Below are 16,092 nucleotides of genomic sequence, written 5' to 3' on the forward strand. Positions count from 1 at the left end.
GCCGTGAAGAGCAACACACGGTCAATTTTAACAGCTTCAGTAATTACAGCTGGAGAAAAGTTAAACCTTGTATCCTCCATGAGCACAAAATCGGATTTTTCCCTGCAGGACACAGAGGTCGAGGCACAAAAGCTGTTGCCTTGCCAACATAAATATTTCTGTATCTCTGAAGAGAGGAGCTTCTGAATTAGGATGTTGCATAAGGAACAGTTGGGTCAACATCCCAGTTTCCCAGGCATTTAACCCAGATATGAACACAACACGAGCCCTGGAAGAGCAGGAGATGTCTCAGGCACTCTGTCATTGTGACACTCATCCCAGAGAAGGCTTTGGGGTTTGGGAGCCTTGGTTTTGGGAGGAGGGAGAGCATCAGCTCTGAAGGAATGCTCAGAAGAGCAACGCTAGCAGGGTTAAGGGCCACTACTGATTTCCCAGGGCTCAGCCCACTTAGTAGTGAGAACAAACAGTAACTCATTCAGGTGAAATATTGTGCTTTTAACACCCAAATAACATCTGCACCCACAGAAGCAGCAGAGAAACTAAGGAGGGAGGCAGCTCCATAAATGCCTTACACATCCCTACAAATCAAATCAAATCCAGCTGCACTGAGTGGTTCAGCACCCACTTTTGCAAGAGTTTTCCCTTATGTTTAATACATTGGCACTGCTGTTAAGCAACTGTTTGCATGGCAATAAGAGGGAAAAAACTTGTATCAGTGATGCAGAACCCTCTTCTCAAACCCCACACATGTATATGTATATGTATATGTATATACACACCAATTCCTAAACCAGCTTTTTTAGGAATCCAGATTCTCCGTCAAAGGAGCCAGACAAGCTGACTGACAAATACATGCAAACAAAGAGGGATTATAAATCACTTGGAAGCACCAGGAGCTGGCAGCACTCAGCACAGTATTTGAGCTCTCCTTCATATCTAAGTAGCAAAACACCAGCATCTAATCCTTCCAAGTAGGGAAAGATCTGCTGGGAGGCTTCATTCACAAAACTGGAGCTGGGAAGAACAAGAACCCTCTACTAACACTGGGAATTACCCAAGAATCTTTGAATTTATTTCTTATTAAGTATGTTCTAGGCTGAAATGAACTTCCCCAAGCTCAGCAGTTGAGACACATCATCAATTCATTTAAAAATCAAAGGTGCTTGATATAACCAGAGCTGACATTGCTGAATCTTTAATTCGGTAGCTCTATCTATAGGCTAGTGAAAATAAAGGTACAAATAAGGGGTGTCAGGCAATGAGAGGGAACATGTCTCAAAGCAAGGAGACAGACTTTGAGCACCACCCACGTGGAACATTTACAGCCAGGAAATACAGCCGTGCCTACCTTGTAAATCCCGGGGGCTGTACTGACATTACAGCCAGATCCTACAGGGCTCCTCACAAAGCCCTCGCTGTAACATCTCATACATGGAGAGATTTGCTCTGGCTTATCAATTCACACCAGTGACCTTTACATCTCCATCTGGGCAGCCTCAACAGAACCCAAAACACGAGAACGAGGACCGAGCACGAGGTTAAATGATGACTGTAGTGAACCCACGCCACAAATATCCCTCCAAATGGGACCTGCTGACCAAGTGACCCTCATGACAAACACACTGCCCTGAGTCCCTGCCTGTTCCAAAGCCCTCCCAGCTGCTCCAGCAGCCCAACAGCTGCACTGCAGGTCTCTCTGCCTTGCTTCCCTTCTTATTCCCAAAGGAAACCTCAATAAATAACAAAGCCAACCATTAATGTTGTCTGTGATGATCAAAAAAAGATTGCAGAAAGCTGCAGCGCACTGTTTGCTTATTCTCTCGCTGGCATTTCCCGCCTGCTTTGCTTTGGAGAAACATTTGGTACTATTTTGTCAATAAAGCACAAGTATTTGTCACACACTGTCATTATGTAGCAGCCTGAACCATCAAAAATCATCAAACGCCCCGTTTTCAACTCCCATCAAGATAATAGCTTTATGCTGGATGCTTTTCATGAACAAAATAGATGATAGCTTCACGGGTTCAATATAGTGGCACTTCTTTTTCCTCACACATGAAAAAAGCCATTCTGTGGTTTTTGGCAGAAAGGGCCTCTCGCTGTGTGTTTACTGCAGTTGCCATGGGGAAATCCCAACACCACTTATCAAAAGTAACACCAGCACATTAACAGTCTGCATTAATGATTTCTTGTTAAATCCCAGGCAGCCCAAAGTGCAAAGGAATATTCAGGCATTTAGAACATTTGCTCTCTGCTTTCCAAACACCAATTCCTGAGGTTATGGCCATGCCAAAGAAAACCCCAGTACACGCCATGGTTTCGCACTCATTATGGGGACTGCAGAGTTGTACTTGTTCAACTACTGCTGGTCATCAGCTCTGCAGGATCAAAATTAGCTCTGCTCTGCAGCAGAGAGCCAAACTGCTCATTCAAATACACCCAAGTGGTTCTTCAGGGGTGATCTAGGAATCCAAGACCTGGATGCAGCCCTGCTAATGATCTTACACTGCTTTGAAATTGTATTTTGTGAAATGGGAGTGATGGCAGGTTCTGGCTGCTTCACTGGAGGAAGGGTTCAGCATCTGGTACCAGTGATTTCATTTTGCAGGGTAAAATGACCATTACGTCCAGCAAAGAACTGCAATCAAGTCATGCAGCAACTATGAGCAACTAAAAACCTTCCTCTGGTCTGAGGAAAAAGCTCATCTGCCACCTCACATACAGAGTCCACCTCTGAAAAACCAAAGAGCAAAGAGTTCCAGAGGAAGCCCATGCTCCTTAGAATCACAGAATCCTTTGGGTTGGCAAAGATCTCCAAGGCCATCCAGTCCAAGCTGTGACTGATGCCCACTTTGTCCCCAGCCCAGAGCACTGAGTGCCACATCCAGGTGTTTCCTGAACACCTCCAGGGATGGGCACTCCACATCACCCTGGGCAGCTCGTTCCAATCCCTGAGCACCCTTCCCATGGGGAAATTCCTGCTGATGTCCACCCTGAGCCTGCCCTGGCCCAGCCTGAGGCCGTTCCCTCTCCTCCTGTCCCTGTTCCCTGGAGCACAGCCCGACCCCCCGGCTGTCCCCTCCTGTCAGGAGTTGTGCAGAGCCACAGGGTCCCCCCTGAGCCTCCTTTTCTCCAGGCTGAGCCCCTTCCCAGCTCCCTCAGGCTCTCCTGGGGCTCCAGCCCCTTCCCTGGACATTCTCCAGCCCCTCAGTGTCCCTCTGGCTGTGAGTGCCCAGCCCTGGAGAGGCCTCAGCAGGGCCAGCCCCTGTCCTGGGGCTGTGTCACAGCATGGCTGGCGCAGCCCGGGGGCCACTGGCCTCTTGCCCACCTGGGCCCACTTTCAGCTGCTGCTGACCAGCAGCTCCAGGTCCTTTCCTTACAGATCCTGTCCAGCCACTCTTCCCTCAGCCTGTGGTGCTACAGGGGCTGCTGTGACCCAGGGGCAGGACCTGGCACTTGGCTTCTCGTCACGCTGAGCAACCTCAGATCCAAGGCAAGGAATGAGGAGGAAAGCAAAAGGAAAATCACGTTCTGAATGTTTCTTTTCCTTGTGCAAGTTGTGCTTTGGTCATCTGCAACGTGTTCATTAGATAAACACATTGTTACCTGGAGTGATAAAGCAAAGAACAGGCAGATCTCTGGCAAAACAACAGAGCACTAATTCAATTTACAGAGCTTTGGGAGGGAATGGAGACAAATGCCTGCACAACACTTGCAGAAGTATTCAGTGATCTGTCCCAACAAAGTTACCCATCACTGCCATAAGGCATTTAACTGTCAAGTTTATAGCAGAGGCATTAAAATTCTACATTTCTTTTCAATTTTAAGAGAAAAACAAAGACCATGGCTGACAGCAGCTGGCACATACTTCAATATTGTGCACACATTAATCCATCTCATTCTCTAATTCAGCCAGTGACCTTAATACCAGTCCAGTTCTTAATCACCTGGCTCTATCAGTGCAGCTGGCATTCATTTTGCTCGACACAAGACCTACCCAATAAATAATAAAAAAAAAACCCTCTCAGACAATGCTTGAAAATGCTTGACCCCAACTACAATCCATTTATCTGGGTTTTATTTTCATAACAACCTCTAGACAACACTCACAAGAACTGAAACAGCTGAAAGAGTGCTAGGAGGCTTTTACTTCATGAAATCAGGGACTCTCCAGTGCTGAAAAAGATTATGCTTATGCCAGCACAGCCCCAAAAACCTGCAGCCAAATCCCAGGGAGCCACACAGGAGCAGTTTCCAGTGCATTTGCAACTCCCTGCTCAAATCCCATGTGCTCCAGGTCTCTGCCCACTCATCCGTGCACACCAGGCTTCCTGGGCTGCGCTGGGAATGCCAGCAGCACAGCAGAGCAGTGACCAGGGCAGCAAGGAGATGACACAGAGCTAACAAGAATTATCTCAAGTGAAGCTTTGCAAGGAAAAGGCTGGAGGCCTCCAACAGAGATCACTCAGCAGCTTCCCCCTGCTTCCCACGACTCTAAGCTGCAGAGAATTTGAGATAAGAGCTTAAAACTAACTCCTCTAAAACCTTGGGGGAAAAGACCTCAAAAGAGCAGTTTATCATATTATAATGATAGTCTTTTTGATAGTCAACAATTTTGATACCCAAATCTGCTTAGTGTATCCTAAAGAGAGGTTATTCAAACAAATTTATCTCAAAACAAAAGCAACAAGTGAGAATCACTGAAAAAGAAACTGTTTTAACACCACCCCCTACACCCTCAGCACCATCCTCCTCCTCCAGAGCAGCAAGGGCTCCTCTCACCAGGAAAGAATAATGAAAACTGCAAGGAGAAAAAAGTTTAGATGAGGAATGACATTCCCCTGAAGGACTTCTTCTAAATGGTTTAAGGCAAAAATAACTCCTCTGGCTTGAAGTTTATGGAAGTTTCTCTTCCTGCCTTTGGGGATAGTGGTCATGCATACAGAAAACCTTTCTTCTTTCAAATAAATGGATCCCCTGCTTCCCTGTGCAAGAGTATTGGGAATTGTTACTTGCATAGGATTTGAGGCCAACAACATCAGAGCAAATGGGGTTTGCAGGTAGAAAAGGAAAAGGCTTGATGCTCAAGGGCTCGTTAGTGACAGCATGAATAACTACTGAGAGACTACAGACTGATCCCAGCCAAAAATCAACCTTCACTGACTCCACAGCCCAAGTCAGACTTAGTAACATCAAAAACATGCAGATTGAAAATTCCTTGACTCTTCTGCTTAAAAACTTGTTCAAAACTATGTTGTACCTGACTGTGGTATTTCTTTTCAGGAAATATCATCCAAGCAGATATTGCAGTACCCAGGTGAATATTTGAAGCTAAATATGCCAACAAGCTACATTTTTTTAAACTTCTACTTTCTCCTAAAACCCTGGGCAGGCTTTTTGTTGCAAGCAAAAAATCAAATAACTCATGCACAGCACCAAACACAGAGAATACTGAGGCTGTGAGGGAAACAAGTGTAGAATCATAAAATCACAGCCTGGTTTGGGTTGGGAGGGACTTTAAACCCCATCTCATCCCACCCGCTGCCATGGGCAGGGACACCTTCCACTGTCCCAGGCTGCTCCAAGCCTCATCCAGCCTGGCCTTGGACACTTCCAGGGATCCAGGGGCAGGCACAGCTGCTCTGGACACCCTGTGCCAGGGCCTGCCCACCCTCACAGCCAAGAATTTCGTCAAGTTTCCGGGAATAAAACCCACAATGAAATGAAGGTTCCACCTGTGTGTCTGCAATGACTCCAGAATCTGTGCACAGGACTGTCAGGAGAACACCAACTCCACATCAACTAAAAGAAGCAAAAGACAAGTTCTGGCCCAGCAGCAGCTTGTTCCAGCCTTAAAATATTAAAATGTATTTGGCATGCCAATAATAACTAATTAAACACTGTTCTTAACATATAGTAGGAGAAATTAAAGACGAATTAGTTCAAGTTCAGCTTTCTAACTGTCACCAATGAGCAACAGCTGGAGCTGTGCACAAGCCTTTTTCCCAAGCTGCAATTTTATTGGGAAAGGGAAGGAAATAGAGCACACCAGGCCTGCTAACCCATAACACAAGCCTGCCACACTGCTGCCTGCTGCAGCCACACCGCTGGCACACAGGGACACATTTTCTGCAGAACAAGCCTCAAAGCTTCATTGCACCAGACAAATTTGGTAGTGGCACGCACAGGAAGGACCTCTCTGGAACATCTCAGTGCTGTGTACCAAGAGTTATTGATTAACTGAGGTCTCCTCCCAGGCTGGGAGGACTGCGCTCCCAGTATGTGACCGTGTGCAGGTGGAGGAGAGCAGGAGCTGGAGTGTGCTGGCACAGGACAGGCATGAAGAGCCCAATGAAGTAATTCCCTGTTGTGGTTACCTTGAACTTTAACCAAGGTCAGACCACAATTTCCGTCAAGATTATTATTATAAGCCCACATGAATGCCTCTACATCAATAAAACCTTACAGTCCTCAGTTACTAGGTCTAAATATTTGGCTCTGCTCCTCATGCCTCAAACTCTGGGCACACTCCACTCGCAGCAGGAGCTCTGGATACGGAAGGGGCTGGCAGCTGGCTATTGCTTTCCCCAATAAACCACCTGGGCCCAACTCCACACCATCCGCTGCTGTACCTGGGCCTTTATGAAAGCTTAATCCAATTGAGAACTGTATTTTCAGAAAAGCAGCAGCTCAGAGATCATTTGCCACCTGATAAGCACTTGGTGCTCAAAGGCGACTATAATTGCTGGTTAAATGTTTCATCACAGATACTTATTAAAGATCTGAAAGCACAGCTGGAAGAAAGCACAGTGAAGCTCCACAACCAGCATTTCTGGTTTGACAGCCAGCGATACCGGGATGCTTGCAGATCCTCACAGAAAGCAGCTCGTCAGCTCTTCCCTGCTGTCCCACAGTAAGGTACCTCTATCCCACAGTAAGGTTCTTATTCAAGTTTTTCTTGGATCTGAGGGATTCACAAACCCCCAGAATTCCCTGATTTCCACCTAGACTAGAAACGCTCTGGCTAATTTGTACACAGCTGTACAAAATGAGTCAAGTAATAAAATTATTCAAAGAGTGCGGCTTCTGAGTCTGTACTATGTTTTTCAAAACCATCTAAGCTCAAGCTCTTTTATTACGACGAACGTTTAGGATTTATGAAACATTTACACCAGTATTCACTCATTTCTCCAGCAGTGCCCGATTCTAAGCAACAAAACCCATCCTTCAGATTACAAAGTCTTTCCAAAAGGAGAAAGTCACAGTGCTGTGCAGCACTAGGCCACCCAGTGACCTATATACAGCAGCACTCCAGTCCAGCTTCTATTCCATAATTAAACAAGCGACACTTGCCTCACTCATCTGTCCTAGAATGCACAACCAATCATCCCAGAGAGGGAATTTTGGTTCAGGAGGACACGGAGCCTGACCTGCACTCTGCAGAGCTGCACTACCATGTGCTTCAAAGCACACTGTATCCATTGAATCACGGAGCGGTTTGGATTGGAGGGGACCTTAAACATCATCTCATTCCACCCCCTTGCCATGGGCAGGGACACCTGCCACTATCCCAGGTTGCTTCAAGCTCCATCCAACCTGGCTTTGGACACTTCCAGGGATCCAGGGGCAGCCACAGCTTCTCTGGGCACCCTGTGCCAGGGCTTCTCCACCCTGATGTACCCCAGTGCAGCATCTCCCTCTCCTGGCACCCAACAGCCCCTTGGCCCCACCATCCATCCCCCAGCACCGATGCCGAGCCACCCAGAGGAGACAAGGACGGGCACCTTTATGGGGGGAGCCGTTGATGCTCTCGGAGCTGGACTGCATGTCCACGGCGGCTCTCCTGAGGCTGCTAAAATAAGCCCTGGACCTGGAGAAGCTGCTGCGGGGGGAGCGCCCGTGGGGGCTGCCGAAGAGGGCGGCGGGGCCGTCCCTGCGGGCGAAGATGCCGCTGAAGAAGCGCAGGAGCCGGTGCTCGGTACCGGCGGCGGGGCCCTCCCGGCCCAGCCGCTCCGAGAGCCGCTGCAGGTCGCTGTTATCCAGGGTCCGGTTCTTGCTCTTGCTGCGCTCCCAGCGCTCCAGCCGGGACAGCGGGTCCGCCTGGCTCAGCACCTCGCCCACGTCCAGCGTGTTGCGCTTCTCGGGGGGCTCCGCGGGCAGCGCGGCGGGCGGCGAGGGCGGCGGCGGCCCGGGCAGGCAGCCCGAGCTGCTGTGCCGCCGCACCCGGGCCGGCTCCGCGCCGCCGCCGCCGCCGCTCCAGTGCCTGAAGCTGAAGCTCCGCCGCAGCAGCCCCGACTGCCGCCGCGGGCTGTGGCCCCGCTCCCCCGGGGCCGGCTCCCCGGGCCCCCCGTCCTTGTCCCCCTCCTCCCCGGGCGGGGATGCGGCGGCGGCCGCCGCGGCTTCTCCGGGTCCGGCGCTGCCCCGCGGCGCCCCGGGCACGGGCGGCCCCGCTCTCCTCGGCACCTTGAGGCGGCCCAGCTCCAGCTGCCCCGTGCTCAGCGTCCTGAAGGTGCGGAAGCCGCAGGGGCTGGGGACCCTGTCCCGCTCCTCGCCTTCCTCCTCGCCCTCCTCCTCCTCCAGCAGCAGCAGCCCGGCCCTGGTGAGGCTGGAGGAGCCCGGCGGGCGGCTCCGCCCGCGCCGGTGTAGCTCGGGGCCGGCGCGGCCGCTCTCCGGCCCCAGCAGCTCCTTCTTCACCATGGTCACGGAGATGCGGTACACGGTCTTCCTCTGCGGGGTGCCCCGCTGCATCCTCTCGGGAGAGGAGGCGGCGGCCGGCGGCTCGCTGCTGTCCAGGAGGTACATGGTGGCTCTGCCCTTCAGGCAGCGGCGGCCACCGCGGGCATCGGCGCCGAGATGGACGGATGGATGGATGGATGGATGAACGGACAGATGGAGAGACGCGGGTGGCTGGAAACGCAGAGCCACAATTCACTGCAACCCGGTTGAAAAATAATGAAATAAATAAATTGTAATTAAAAAAAAAAAAAAAAAATGCTCCGGTGTCACACCCCGCTCTGCGGCGGGGTCAGGCCGGGCTCCGGCTGCGCTCCCCGCCGGCGGCCGGCGTGCATGGCAGCGGCATCCCGGAGAGGCGCCGAGGGACGGCTCACATCCACGCACGCATCCTCCTCCCGCGGAGCCCCGCTCCGCTCTTCACGGCATGGGAGCTGCAGCAGCCGCTTCCGAGCTCATTGTTTACAGCGCGGCCGCGCGGCTGCGGATCCGGCCGGCTTTTTCCCTGCCCTCTCCGCCGGGTAAATCCGATTAGCATCCGCGGCGGGTCCGGCGGCGCGGCGGGCGCGGGAAGGGCCGCGCGGGAGCGGGGCCGGCCGTGCCGGAGCGCCCGGCGCACGCCCCGGGGCGGGCAGCGCAGCGGAGCGGCGGGGCCGGCCGCGCCAGCCGGCAGCAAACAAGCGCCGGAATGGAGCCCCGCCCGCCGGGAGCGGCGCCTGGATTCCCTCTGCCACCTCCTCTCGGGAAAGGGGATACACCTCACGCTTCCCTAGCAGCAGCATCAGCAAGCCCGAAGCACGGAATTGACCTCTTGTCAGCCAGTCCAAGCCCCTGCCCAGGCAGGGTTACCTAGAGCAGGTGACACAGGAACACGTCCAGGTGAGGCTGGAACGGCTCCAGAGAGGGACACTCCCCAGCCTCCCCGAGCAGCCTGTTCCCATCCTACACGTACAGAAGTTCCTTCTCATCCTGATGTAAAACCTCTCATGCTTTAGGTCACGGCTGTTGCATCCTGGTGCTGGACACCACTGAAAAGTTTGGCATCACCCTCTTGGCATCCACCTTTTGGGATAAGTATATGTGATAATGGGATCCAGGATTTACTCAGGCCCACAAAAGGGCAAGGCGTGTGGCACCATCAGCTTGGACCACAACGTGAGCTCAGATCTTAGTTCATTCTGCATCTGAGGCAACACTTCCTCCCTAAAAACAGTCAAAACTACCCAGAACCGGTTTATTTTTTTGTCTGTGACCCTCCTTAATAAATGTTCGTTCACCGCAACACTCTGCACAATTAACAAGCCCCATTACTAGATTGGTTAGTCACGCAAAAACCCTTCCCAAGCAGCGGTTTCATCAGAACCTGGCTCTCCAACACTGCTGGAGGAGGGCGTGGCACACACACCCCCTTTCACACCCAGCTTCCCGTGCTTGTGCAGGGATGCTGAGGTAATTAACAACCAGTAAATGCCTGCTCTTAGTCACTCACAAACCAGGATGGCAGGAAAAAAAAAGAAGTTAAGCAACATTAGGACTAAGGTTTCTAGCTTCCATATGCCTAACATCCCCTAAAAAGGCTTGAAAAACCACCTGCACCTGCCTTGCACCTCCCTCCCACATCTACAATCAAAAAACATCCTTCACCAATGCCAGCGAGGGTCAAAAGCAATAAAAAGCAGGTGTAAAAAGGAAGGAAAGCACTGCCACTTCCACCACTAAACCCCAAGTGCCACATCTACAGGCCTTTTAAATCCCGCCAGGGACGGGGCTCCACCACTGCCCGGGGCAGCTGTGCCAGGGCCTGGCCTCACTCAGTGAGGAACAGCTCCAGACCTGGAGGCACACCAGGGCAGGGCACACGCCCAGGAGCAGCTCCAGGTGGGAGGCTGGACTCTGACACCAGGAACAAGGGATGCTCTGGCTCCCAGCCTCTGCACACATCCATGTCTTGGTGGCACTGCGATCCCACAACACACACTGCTGCTCCCTTAGCACAGAGAATTCCTGATTCAGCTCATTTCTACAGACATCAGTGCTGTCTTTAATGCTGACTAATTAACACTGATTATTCCTCTTAGCTCTATTCACCATGGAATAGACCTGCACGTGTATCTTCAGCAGATAGGGAGTCAAGACCAGGGGCTTGGAGAAACCTGCTCTAGAGGAAGGTGTCCCTGCCCATGGCAGAGAGCTGGAATAAGGTGATATTTAATGTCCCTGGGATCCTAAGAGGTCTCCCTTGGCCAGCCCAAAAACAAATTTCCACTTCCTTCTAAATGCTGTTCGCTGCCATGGAACGACGGCACATTCCTCCATTCCTCCGACACCCAAAAGGCCACTTCCAATGGGTATTTCCAAAGGAAAAAAGCAAAGGGAAGAGACGGGGGAAGGAAAGGCCTGTTACAAAATAGGAGCCCAAGAGTGAAAAATTGTTGTTTATGTTTTTCTCAAGATCCAAATTTGTAAATCCACCAGACTTGGAGTGCGCGGGGCCGCCAGGACTCATCCCGCCTCCGGATCCAGGCCGCGCTTTCCAGCGTGCCGCGCGGGGAGCGCAGCCTCCTCACCCGGAGCGGGATCAACCATTTTTCATCCTCCCGGGACGACAGACCCCTCCAGAGGAACCACTTTTAAGCGCAGACGAATAGCCGGCACATTCCTCCAGCCCTCTCCGGAGCTTCCCACACCCCCCCTTCTTCCCGCATCCCGCCCCGCTCGGGGCTGCGCTCGGCTCGCACCGGGTGGGAACGCGGACATCCATCATCGGTCGGGATGCTGCAGCAGCTCTTCCTACGGGCAGTAAGTGGTACTCCAAGGTTGCTCTGCTGCTACTCATCACAACTTACCACGCTGCAACTTCTTGTAAGGCTTCCTGTAAACAGGACGAGTTGCTTTGCATCCGCCTGTGCCGCTGGTGCAAAGCCCACCATCAGCTGGTGGTCCGGCCATCCCCCTTGAGCCCCGGCCAGACGAAGGACACAAATCTGCTTTAACTGCTCGTCTAACACCGGGCTCTCTCCGGGCAGGGAGCTAATTCACAGCGCAAGGGATGTCACGTTTAACGCTCCGGGATGCCCGCGGAGGCGCTGCCCCAGCTGCGGGGCCGCCGCCCGGAGCCCGCCCGGCCGGGCCAAGCGCCAAGCGCGGCCCGGCTCCTGCCGCTCCTCCCGGCCCGCAATTAGCACAGATCCGCTCCCAGGACGGGACAAGTCCCTCAGGCCCTGGGACAAGAGCAGCCAGGAGCCACGGCAGCCAACCCAAACAAGCCATTTGGCTCGCAGCCTACGCCGTGTGTCCTGAAGGGCCCTCGGCAGCGGCTCCCGCTCACCTTTCATTCCACGGGCGCTCGGAAGCGCAGGCATCCGAAACACTGGGCTCTGCAAGGTGTCGGCCCTCTCCGGGGGCTGGGGCACAGGGGGCTACACCCGCCATTCGTCCCACCTCATTCCAACGCTGCAAACTGCTCCGTGACCTTCTGCCAAGATCACAAAACACCCCCAGAGGATTTTGCTGGACAAAGTCTTGCTGTCCCTCCAGTGCGGTCACACTGGAAAGTACAGCCATGGAAATCCTCCATCCCATGCAGCCCACGTTTGCCATTTCCCACCTAGGATAAGCTCTCTACCAGAATTTAGAGGTTCACAATTTAGAGCCCAGTGATTTACTTTTAATCAGTGAAACACAAGTGTCTCAAACACATTTTCAGAAAGCTTCAAGCAAAGCTCATGCGATCAGAGTGAGTGCAGAGGGAGCTCTCTGAACACACCATCCACTGACGCCCACCCCGGATGATGCTCTGGAGTTGAGTTTCACATCCCCAGCACACAGCACTCACTGCCTGCTCACCATCAACAACTGCAGAGATGACCCTGCTGGCAGGAGAAGCATTCCTGCTCTCCAGCAGCTGCAGAGCAAGGTCACTGTGAGCAGCAAATACTACTGGTACTGACTTTATCAAGCAAACACGTCTTGTGTCGCTCCAAGTGATGCAAAGTAGGCAAAGCATTTTCTCTTTTCCCAAGAACTTTTTGCAAAAATAATCATAATTCTTTGACTCCTTGTTCTTAATTCCTTACAGCTGTTTCATATTCTGCCAGCAGATCTAACACAATCGCCACTCAAATGTAAAAGCTCAGACACAAAGAACAGTTGGACTTGATGATCTCAGAGATTTTTTCCAACCTGAACAATTCTAGGATTCTATGAAATGCCTCATACACTGGCAGCATCTCAGAATTAACATTTCCATGCTGAGACAGACTGGACAGGTTTGTCAAAACCTTTCAGGGACACAATTCCTGTGATGCTGCTTGTTTATATGCCCATGTTTTGGATTTTATTGGACACTTCGCTGCCTTTTTTTTTTTTTTTTTTGTAAGAAAAGCAGCCCTAAATGTTACCATTTTTGCAGACTGCAGGCTAAACTCTAGACACACAGTTTCACTCCAAGTAGTGCTTCCTTTGACAAATTGATTGAGGAAGGCAAAATTAGGTCACCTGAGCAATTCTTAAGAGCAATTTGGAGAGGATTTCACTTTTGTCTCCTGGAGAGGCTGCGCTCCATCCGCTGTTTGTCACCACGGATCAGTGTTCAACCAGCAAACAAGAGAAGGCATGTGGACCAGAACAACATTGTGCTGCAGGGGAGCAGCAACACAGAGCCCAAACTCAGGCGCTCTCTGGAGCCACGGGGTTTGCATTAAGGCACTGATCTGTGCTCTCCTGTCACTCTGCACTTGTCCATTAAACAGGCCTGAGTTCCCTGTAGGCAATTCTTTACTCACATGAAGAACAGAGACATCTCACAACAAAGCAGAGAATAGGGGCTACCAGCACGAAGTCAGCATTTGGCACCAATAACGACCTTACTGTCAGCACAAGGAAAGCACATTCCTGTCCTAAAAACACTGGATGCTGAGCAGGAAAGGGAATAAGGGCCATGGGATGCGCAGTAAAAATGCAACTCAATCGTTTGTCTCGCCAGGAGAGAGGTAAAATTCTTGGCATTGCTTCTCCAGGAAGACCATGCCTTATTGCCAGGGATATTCTACCACATGGGACAATAAAAGTCACAATAATTTTCATTTTCATGTCTCAGCGTGGATGATGGTACTTCCTTTCACATCAATTATGCCTCTTATGTACTTCATAGTCTAACAGGCTCTTGCTTCATAAGGCTACATTATTTTATAAATAGAATAATGAAATACCTTTGACTCATATTCATTCATTAAAGATGAGGGTAGGGATCACTCATCTTTATGTGAAACAGAAAAAAATGAAGTTAAATCAGTTATGATTTTTTTCATGACATATTCTAGCATTATTATTTTTTTAATTACCTTCAAGCAAATTCCAAATTTTATAAAATTTCTGATGTCCAGGCATAGCAGATTTGATCCCTGCAATTTACTTAAAAGAGCAGAGGAAAACCCCTTTTTTTAAAGGGAAAGAGCATAGAACCTCTTGAATTCTTCTGCATGACTGAGATCATCCTTTTGATTTCTGCCCTCAAGCTGATGAAGCTGTTAAAATTAATATATTGTGCCCTTCCATCAGCTTAAAAACAAAACTACACACCTGACTGCAGCTAGATTTCTACTGAATAAACCAGGGTTGTCCTCAGTTATCTTCTCACTGAACAAAGAGGCATCCAGAGAATTAAGTGTGAGATTCATTTTCCCATTTTAAGTAAAGGGTTTTTTACATCACATCATTTGACAGAGGAGTTGTATCTTTCTGTAATTGAAGCAGCAGAACAGGCAAAAACAAAACAGAGCAAAAATGAAAGATCATAGAAACTACATATTAATACTTCAGGCTAAGACACTAAAGCTTGTTGTCCTGAGAGCTACACCATTGAATTATAGATACAAAACTTGATTTGCTCTTCTATAAACCTGGTTTATCATTCTGCCATTCCCCCAAGGCCTTGGAGATGGACCAGCCAATGCTAAAGCCATTCCCACAGGTGATCCCAAGACTCTGCTTCCACTTCAATCCAAGCTGCCAACACATTCTGCATTTATTCTCAGGGGTAACTGTAGAAATGTGAATTCTGTGACTTTAATTTGCTTCTAAGCAGGCTGCCAGTGTCACCCAGGAGCCCTGCTTGCTGTTCTTTCCATCTCCTGAGACAGAACACCACAGACACCGACAAACAGCAGCGGGGCACCTCGGCCATCCGAGGGATGCTCGCAAAAGCATCGGCTGGTCCAACTCCAAAGGCTGCTCCTGTCACCTGCCTGCCCTCTCAGCTGCTGGCAGGCAAAGATTCCAAGAAGAAACTGTAAGAAAACTCATCTTCCTACACACCCAGCATTCCCTGAGGGGGCTGTTCACAGCCTGAGTTTGTACATGCAGTCGCTTCGGAATCTCCTTTTAAATACAGGTATTTATTAATAGATAACACATTAATATAAAGCCATGTTTGTCTCCACAAGAAACAGTGCAAATTTCAAGAAATTCTTACCTCATTTTGGATATTATGTCATTTTTTTAGAAGCTAAATGCTTTTTAACTCAGGCTATCATACCTTTCTTTTAATCCCCTCTCTGCACAGTAAAATATTCCGACAGGGAGCATCAGTTGTAACTCAACTTCTGCTTATTACTTGTGGTGTTTCAGTACCTCACAAGCAGGAAGATTTCCAGATGCCTGCCAGCTACTCAGTGTTCCTCATTTTTAGGCAGGTTGTTTTTCACCTCAAATCACCCAGACACCCAAAGAGACTGCACTGCAGCAAGGCAAAGAGAACTCAAGAAAGCACTTTTGGCTAAACTTTCAGCTCCCGACTATTGGAAGCAGGTGAATTTGTCATGAACAAGGATCTAGGTGAGCACTCAGGCACAGGATGATCTGCACAAGGCTAGGCAGGCTCTGAAGGGCCATGAATGCAGAGGGATGTGTGTTTATGCAAAAGGATTATCCCAAAAGCACAGGCTTGGACCCATCGGTGTAAGAAAGAGGGAGGATGTGCCACGACACCTGCTCCTGCCACAGCCATCTATTCACTGAGCACTGCTACTCTTCTGGGAGCTGATTAAATTGCTGTCACTACTCAGCATTTCTCTGCAAAGTCAAGTGTCACAACACGTATCACAGATTTGACTCTGGATTTTTTTTTTTAACTCTAGGCAAGAAAATGAAGCAAGGAATAGGAATGGAAAGGGGAGGGTAGACTGGGCTCATCTGCAAGTAGATGGCAGAAGGACTCTCAGCTATGATGTTCCATTCTGGATACAGACATTCCATAGGCTCAAACTGGACCTACCTCAGGGAACAGAGGCTTGGGATGCAGTCACAACTCCACACTGCCCTTTACAACCTCAGAAATGGAGTGTGGCTTTCCCCACAGGC

At 50.3% G+C, this 16,092-nt stretch overlaps 1 protein-coding gene across 11 annotated transcripts in view; it reads right to left on the reverse strand.

The window, feature by feature from the left end:
- Positions 1–16,092, reverse strand: part of AGAP1 (ArfGAP with GTPase domain, ankyrin repeat and PH domain 1) — a 309,011-nt gene that overhangs the window by 233,806 nt on the left and 59,113 nt on the right. Inside the window, exon 1 of one of the 11 annotated variants that reach the window (XM_068196688.1) lies at positions 7,785–9,149. The exons of 4 other annotated variants lie outside the window; for them this stretch is intronic. In XM_068196688.1, coding sequence (XP_068052789.1) covers positions 7,785–8,802 — 1,018 coding nt within the window. In that variant the 5' untranslated portion in view covers positions 8,803–9,149. Of the gene's footprint in view, positions 1–7,784; positions 9,150–16,092 lie in introns of those variants that run through there. 6 more of the 11 variants (XM_068196691.1, XM_068196689.1, XM_068196692.1 and 3 more) reach the window with 6 other exon arrangements.

This window comes from Anomalospiza imberbis, chromosome 7 (assembly GCF_031753505.1).
Source record: "Anomalospiza imberbis isolate Cuckoo-Finch-1a 21T00152 chromosome 7, ASM3175350v1, whole genome shotgun sequence".
Lineage (NCBI taxonomy): Eukaryota > Metazoa > Chordata > Aves > Passeriformes > Viduidae > Anomalospiza > Anomalospiza imberbis.